The 8306-nt window shown below is 30.1% G+C and overlaps 1 protein-coding gene across 1 annotated transcript; it reads right to left on the reverse strand.

Annotated features, from left to right (window-relative positions):
* Nucleotides 1–2936: 2936 nt before the first annotated feature.
* Nucleotides 2937–8029, reverse strand: LOC132742109 (uncharacterized). The gene is made up of 4 exons (XM_060730429.1): nucleotides 7787–8029; nucleotides 6880–6997; nucleotides 6045–6157; nucleotides 2937–3742 (listed from the first exon to the last, which is right to left on the reverse strand). Exons 2-4 carry the CDS (start codon nucleotides 6932–6934, stop codon nucleotides 3494–3496), a joined length of 417 nt encoding a protein of 138 aa, XP_060586412.1. The 5' UTR covers nucleotides 6935–6997; nucleotides 7787–8029; the 3' UTR covers nucleotides 2937–3493.
* Between the last annotated feature and the right edge of the window lie 277 nt (nucleotides 8030–8306).

Consider the following 8306-nt stretch of genomic DNA (forward strand, 5'->3'; position numbering starts at 1 on the left):
TTTAATAGTTATTAATCTTTTGAGTCAAATAGAAATTAGTTGGCTAGTCTTTTAAGATTTTGTTAATTAATGACATACGGATATAGACAGTGCATTGACATAAAAAAGATAATCGGATATGTGATAGCAATGGTGTCTATTGAAATCGCAGTTTATCCTAAGGCGTTTACAAAACAACTGACAAAAGTAAAAAAAAAAAAACTTGAAAAGTAATGAAATACTGGTACATTGAAATTTGAAGCAGAATAAAATTCCTACACAATTGGCACTGACTTTGAAAGATTTCGAGAGTTCAGAGACAAGGCTTCTTGACAGTAAGTGGTCCAAACATTGCCATTTTGATAAGACAGCCTCACGCTTTTCACATAACTCGAGTCAGGAGATTTATACGGAGTTGTCTGGTGTACCACTATGCTTTTAAATACTTTTAGTATTATAGTTGTTTAGATTTAAAGCAGCTTATTATTTTATATTGGTCGAAACTACATATTAAGGGATAACAAAGAATGATTGGTGCCAGAAACTACAATAGTCAGTCACTCAATATGAAACTTAAATAATAATAGCTATCTTTTAAAGTTAATCTCTATTCAGTTAACTTCTTGTTTTGCAAACAAATTTTAAGTCCTTACTTAATATTTCTATGGTGATTACAGCTATTCGACGCGACAGTCTAATTGTGCAAACGCCTAACCCGCGGTTATCTTTCTTGCATGTCGCAATACAAGCAATTCATTTAAATAACATTTATTTAATTTGATAGTTTTCTTTTCAATACAAATCCATGCTTTTAAGTTCACGCTTATGATTTGATTTAGAAGTTTAATGGACCGAAACTGACATAAAACATATTATCTCATTGATAAATTGTAAGCTGTTGTGCGTTGAACGAGTAATTTTCAGTTGATAGCAAATTTCATTTATTATATCTTACAATCAAATAAAGTCAGTGGTCATTGAAATTTATCAGTTTGTTGTTATTCTAATTTCCGGTGATCTTGCCTTCTGTTTCTATCTTTGTTTTTTATCGTTATGCCTATAATTTTATATTCTAATGGACATATTAATGGCGTCAATTTATATTCTCATTACTCCATTCATGTCTCCAATTATGTCAAACCTATCACAAGAATAGTTAATTAATTTCAGAGTTTCCTCAGCTGTAGCCATGGTGAGGATAGATTCGTGTAAACACTTAACCAAACCGTTAATATAACGGTATTTACAGGTCAATGAACGGCTAAATAGGACAATCTATATAACCGTATAATTTGTACTTTATTCGTTATCACTTCCAATATTTCTTAATTACAAAACGATTTAAGGATTCATAGAAATGTGTACACTCGAACAACACGAATATCGCCCACATTTACATTATACTAAATAATGTATGTATTCATTCTATAAATTGCTATTACAAGTCCATGTGCATTTCGGTAGAAAGTCAGAAATAATATATTGTTTATTTTTCACAACCAATGAAGGAACTTTATTTCAAATATAATTTTCTGCAAACAAACATCATATACCGAGAAATAATATTTCATTTTATAAACGAATTTACCAACACATTGATTCCATTTTAATCTTTTAAAAAACCCGTTAATAACTTTGTATATAAAGGCCTTTTATCAGTTTAATTAAAAAAGACAACGTTGCTTCCTTGTACCAAAGGCTCTTGTCAGGGAAAAGTTATTGTTATAAAGTGAGCACATATTTTGCCTGTTTTACTTAATCAAACTGTTTTAGATAATATGTTATTATTGTTGTTTCTTTTGTAAGAAGGCAGACGGCATTTTGCAAAATTATTGGAACGTATTAAGGAAAATGTAAGAATCGTTAAGTATCCATAAAGTTGTTCCGCAATGGGTTATTTATTTCATTTCTTTAATTTGTGATTCTTAATAATTGTATGTAAAACTCGATAAAGGTAAGCATTGAATAATAAAGTACCGATACTTAATTTATAAGGAATAATGATAAGTTTAGAAACGGCAGAGTAGGTGCCGAAGAAGATAATTGGCCCGCTAAATAAACAATGGCAAGAGGGCTTTTTGTTGGGAAAGTGTTCCCTCGTGATTTCTTTTTAACAAATCTTATAAGAGAATGATCGCCAAGTGAAAGTGATGATACACTAATGTATGGTTAAGTCAGATCGTTTTTATTTACAATGACGTTTTTGTAAATTGAAATAAATGTACGCAAGTGACAGCTGATCACTTGGACAAATTACTTTCAGTCTGAACAATTGAATTGTTAATCCTATGAACGAATCAGCATTGACATACAAATACATCACAATTAATTGTATGATAGTTTATATTGGGGTGAAATATTGAATATTATTTTCACACGCAACTGGTTGATTTTGTTAGAAATAATTGAGAAAGCTCACATACTGATTAATGTTAAAGGTAAGATGCTCACTTTGATCTTTTATTGGTGGTATTTCTACTACTACATAATACTACATATCTATCGGATGTATAATATCTTATTTGATCATATTTCTCTACCTTTGTTGATTCCATATCATCTTCTGGTACATGAAATGTTGTTTCATAAGAAATTTCATAAGAAAAAAAGAAAGCTTTTCTAACACGGAAGGAATATTTTGTTTCCTTTGTAGTATGAGTGCTAAATGAACAAAAAAAACGTCACCAGACTTGCTTTTCATTTGTTATAGACAATTCCTTAAGTATAATAAATAACTTCTACGTATATGAAGTGATTTAATGTTGCCTTTTTGTATTCATTAAGATCTGTGAACCTCGATTAGTAAACGATAATGTAGTATGTACGGAATATATATACCGTGGTTAACTCGCAATGCATTAACATTGGCCTGAGAAAATATAAACATCTACAACGGTATCTTATTTATAAAAAACACATCTATAAAGAAAACGAACTTTCACAGGCGTACGAAGGAACGGTACAACTAGCTATCTATTATGAAGGTAGTTTAAACCTACGTATTTATAAAACGAACTTTAGTTTGCTTCACGTTTAATAGAAATAAATGCAGAGATGAAGCCTAAGGTGATGTATAAAATTCACATTGTGATCAGAGCTAAATGCTAAAAAACAACTTGAACTGAATATGCAATATATTTAAGAAATGGAAAAAAATGTTAATTATAAGACCTTTTCAACACTATTTGTCAATTTAACGATGTTTGATATATGTTATGCAGCAGTAGTGCAATAACGCCAATAAAGCGGAGAAACTGACATGTTAGATATCACGCTTGATTAATTTCCAACCAAAACAAAAATAATCAGACTGAATGAGATAATTGATTTGTTTCTATTCATGTAACAATCAATTGAAATGTAAATTTAATACAATTTTATACTATCTAAGCTTCATATTCATGTACTTCTTGTTTATGTAAAAGCTAAACAAACACTTGCTTTTGCTACAGAATATCTAACATTAGGAGTCAGATTAGATGAAGTCACTTTTCCTGTGTCAGAAAGTATTCAATTAAATATGTAGGCACATTAAAAATATCACAGAATAAAAATTATATGAAATTTGATATGTACTGTTACACAAATCCCCATCATTGCAACAGTCCTTCCGAACACAACCACGTGATGTCTTTAATTTATGCGTACAATTTGTGAAGTCATTTTTGTCCATACAGTCTGTTGAACAGCCACGAACTGTAGAAGTATGCATAGCAACGGGTCTTCCTTCATCTGACTCTTCTAACATTTCAAAATACACTTTCTGAAATACAGATAATTGTTGTATTGCTTAAAGCTCACAGTTCAATATAATATGATATAATTATCAAACAGGTATATAAAATGTTTGGGATGGATTTACAAACCGCTTAACTAAATAGAGAAGAGCGTCGGCTTTGTTATCCATGGATCGCTGGTTCGGTCATCGGTCGAAGCCAAATTTTTCACTGAAAATTTATCTTGAACATTGATTATCGTTGTTGTTGTCGCTGATTTAAAGATAAGTAGTCAATAAGTCACTGAGATGTGCGGTAGTTTGTAGTCAGATATCATGAAAAGCCGTTTAGGTGGACATACCGCCCAGAAATGATCAAAATATGTTACAATCTGCGTGAAAAATAGGTACGTAAAGAAACATAATTTAATTTCTACTAGAAGGTGTTTTAGACTAACTTTTCATAGAAATTGCAATAAATTGAAACTTCAGTTAACTACTAATAATGACCCTATTTAACTATTTGGATTATATTTAAATTAATTTTGGATGTCAGAAATATAGTGACATCTGTTAAAATAAATATCCGAATGTAAAATACCTCAATGATGCAGACTACCCAGATAAAAAATTAAAAAATTGTATTACATTCTTTTCGGTGGTTTATAGAAATATATCAGTGATATAAAAACTGGTTTGAAACAGTAAAATAACCACTTTGATAATTTCACTGTTTTAAATTTAAGCCCCTTACGTTGTTTTAGTGAAATACCAGCGTGCACAGTACTGGGTACCAACTTAATGACGTGACGTCGTAAATGACGTCACGTTGTATTATTATTTAGCGCGCTTTTTCATTCAGTATAAGGTTAAATGTCTTTTTAAAACGTTTATTTGCATATAATAAAAAGAAAATTTGTTTAGTTTAGTGTTAGATCGAAATATATTTCACCTTGTGAACACCAAAAGTAAATATTTCACTTGTGGCTGCGCCACTCGTGAAATATACCTTTTGGTGCTCACTCGGTGAAATATATTCCGATCTCACACTGAACTAAACAAATATCCTCTATATCAACTACAGTAGAAATTGAAAATTATCCTCTATCGAAATAAATAAGTGAATCCTCAAGATTTTTGATATATAATTACAACTACCTCAGAGTAGTAGAATCCCCAGAAATATACAATGTAATTATTTTGTTGTCATTCACTATCTTCTAGAGAAGTTCCTTTCATTTATAGCGTAACATACAGCCTTAATAACTTGTTACCATATACTCTATTTTTAAGAACGATTAGAAATAATGCAATTTGTAAATGAGTCAGCGATATTGATGATTAACATTTACAGCCATGATATATGTTGATGATACGGATTTTCATCAATAATTTATAGAAGAAACATAAAATAAGGATTTACTTTCTATTTTGAAATCCTTGATTCCAAATGGCTTGCTTTAGATAATGCTAATGATTATTTTTTATTCGATATAATAATTACATTTCAATATTTTAGATGATACAGAGTGTTTGTAAGCACTACATGCAATTTGATACAGAACATATGTATTGGTCATAATTTGTTATTGACGTTTTAAAGTATTTTGTTATACAAGACGGAAAATTTGATTTCATTTTAAAATTATTTTTATCTTTATTCATATATTGAAATACTTTACAATACCATAATGCAGGGAATTCTCCAGGATTTTTTTAAGCGCTACATTTTTTTTTACTAGATGGGGGTGGGTGCGGGAGGGGGTCTTGACCCCCATACCGCGTGTCGAAAATTTTTGCCATTTTACGTGTCAAGATACTGCTGTGGGCTGTTTTAAACAAATAATGAAAGCTTTTCACTTGATAAACATTTTCTTAATTTTCATTATTAATTTTTTCCATATCCAACAATTCAAATAAATAAACAATTATATATAAACACAAGTTCACAACATGTGATCAACATTTATATGTATGTGTGTCCCATTTAAATGAGTATATTTCAGTTGTTTTTTCTTCATTAACATCAATAAAAGTGGGCCTGTCTTCAAGGTTTGTTGTCTTTCCATGCCTTGACTGCCTTCTCAAAGTTGAATGATTCTAATGGGGGTCCTTGAAGGGAGACGGCAAGAAGATAGTTTAGAACTTTAACAGAAAGACAATTCCTAATTTCAGTCTTAATTCTCTTCAGGTAGCTGAATCCATATAAATGTTGGTCAAGACCCCCTCCCGCACCCACCCCAATCTAGTTAAAAAATGTAGCGCTGAAAAAAATCCTGGGGAATTCCCTGCCATTCATGATCACACTACATATGAAAATACTAATTTAGATTTTTTATTGTATATTTACCTGACAAGATTGTCCAGGATTACACAATTTTTCAGAAGCTTTGTAATTGTCAGAGGGATCTTCAGCACAATCTTCCGCTATACAATGCCAACAACGCAAGCTTTGAACATTTACTGAATCATAAAAATAAATAAAATGCAAATTAAAATTTAATATATTTTGATTAATAATGTTTAACGTATTCAATAAAGAATAACTTGGTCTTTTGACTTTTAGGACTACTGAAATACTTCATATGTGGGATCTCATTGAAATACGAGATCATTGATTGTTTAGTAAGAAATTTAAACACTGCAAAAGCTGTTGTTACAACATAATAAATGATTGGGGAAAGCAAGGCCGGCTATATAGTTTTGATTATATTTTATAAGGCCTTGGTTGTATACCCCTTCAAACTTGAATGGTATTCTTTTAATCAAATTGATATAACTTAATTCAGCAAAGAATCTAGAATCAATTGATTAATCAAATAAGGTTTAATTTGTACAATTTGTTTAATTCAGCAAAAAGCTAAGAATTACTTGATAAATCAAATAAGATTTAATTTGTTTTCAAAAATGCTCATTCAATTTAATTAAAGGCCGAATATCGTTTCTGTTTGGTTCAAACATTGTTCATAGCCAACATCATTCATAAATTTGCGTACTTTACAGGATTGAAACAATTTTTTTTCTCTTTATCCTTCTGACAAATCGAACAATTTAACTAAAAAAATATAGGTTTTATTTTTGAAAACAGTATATAGGCTGTATTTTCGAAACTATGGCTGTTTTAAATATTTTTTTCTCTTCTTGTTCATTTTTACATTTATATACTGAATAAATGATTAACTTACCGACATACAACAGACACGTTGCTAACACTGGTAGATTTAGCTGGGTACCCTTCATAACTACAACATAGATGCAATGAACTTCAACAATAATGCATTCCTTATGCTTTAAATGTCGTATCTGCAAAATTTTAAAATATATATCCGTAATGCTTTTTACCAACAGATTGCGTAGTGTTTCTGGATTTCAGAGTGTAAAGTCCATATACAAAAAAGTGTAATTTTGCAAAAAAAAAAAATCTTGATATGTCTATGGTAGTTTTTGTTTAATTCAATGTTATTCTGCAACAGACATATTACTTTGTAACAGTTATATTTGACAAATTTCATTTTGCTAGAGTTTACTAAAGTCTAGCCGGTTGTCAAACATTTGGAAAAATGTCAGTTATTTTAAATCGAACAATGTTGGAGGTAGTAGATATTCAGAAAACAAAATCAAACAAAGTGGGTTTAAGTTTACATCTCTGAACTTTCTCACAAGCCAATTAAATGTGCACTTTTATGTTCTGATATTAGAAAATTCACGAGCTTGTAACTGCTTTGCTCGACACAAAAAAGTGATAAATTGGTAATAAATTATTTCTGTTTATTTTGTGACACTATGTTTAAGTCAGTTAACATTCTTTATAATATTACCTAGTTGATGGTATTCCATATTTATATAGAGTCTACGATCATCAGATAGGAAGCAAATTAAAGTTTAAAGAAATTCTAAAATTACTTTTATGACCGAAAATACAATAAGAAGGCATCATGACCTGACACAGTCATCGCCATAAATATTTCATTTATTAAAAAATGATACTAAATCAAAGAAGATCATAACAAGTAAATATTTTCAATAAAAATACCTATTTTATATTCAACAAAATGTTTTGGAAGATGTACCAACAAACTGTATTTTACTCACTTCTGTCTCATTGTCGTGTCACACATATAAATGGTAAAAGTGTAGTTAGCACTGTCACATAGCATAGCGAGTTATTTTTTATAATTTCATGTCCGTCTCATTTTGTATTCCTCCAACTTGGTATTAATATTCATTTGCGGTGCTGTTTAAGTTCAAGAACTGTTCATCAAATGTATGATTATTTCAAAATTATCAGGATGGTAATTGCTCATACAATTTTTTACTTTGTCAGCCGTTGATTTGAAACAAACTCTCCAGTGAATGACGGAGTTATGAATTTTAAGATAGCTAGGGAAAACCAATATCTCGCACGAATATATTTTATTGGAGAAAACACTCACTATAAATATCAACATTACCGATATGGCATTTCTGATATATAATTGCATATATTCAAACAATTCTAGATCTAATTATCTGGAACTAATTTCATATTTACATTTCCATCATATATTGAATCAGGGTTTACGGCTTTATATTGATTTGATTTGTGATACAAACACAACCCGATGTTTTTCCC

The sequence above is a fragment of the Ruditapes philippinarum genome, unplaced genomic scaffold, assembly GCF_026571515.1.
Source record: "Ruditapes philippinarum isolate M1 unplaced genomic scaffold, ASM2657151v2 ctg4092_1_1_1_1, whole genome shotgun sequence".
Taxonomy (NCBI): domain Eukaryota; kingdom Metazoa; phylum Mollusca; class Bivalvia; order Venerida; family Veneridae; genus Ruditapes; species Ruditapes philippinarum.

What these genes read in the sequence shown, in the direction of transcription:
- LOC132742109 (XM_060730429.1), bottom strand. Translation starts at nt 6,934, where the DNA reads ATGAAGGGTACCCAGCTAAATCTACCAGTGTTAGCAACGTGTCTGTTG. An exon ending in AACGTGTCTGTTGTATGTCG is followed by an intron (nt 6,158 to 6,879) that starts GTAAGTTAATCA and finishes TTTATGATTCAG; the next exon opens with TAAATGTTCAAAGCTTGCGT. An exon ending in ATCCTGGACAATCTTGTCAG is followed by an intron (nt 3,743 to 6,044) that starts GTAAATATACAA and finishes TCTGTATTTCAG; the next exon opens with AAAGTGTATTTTGAAATGTT.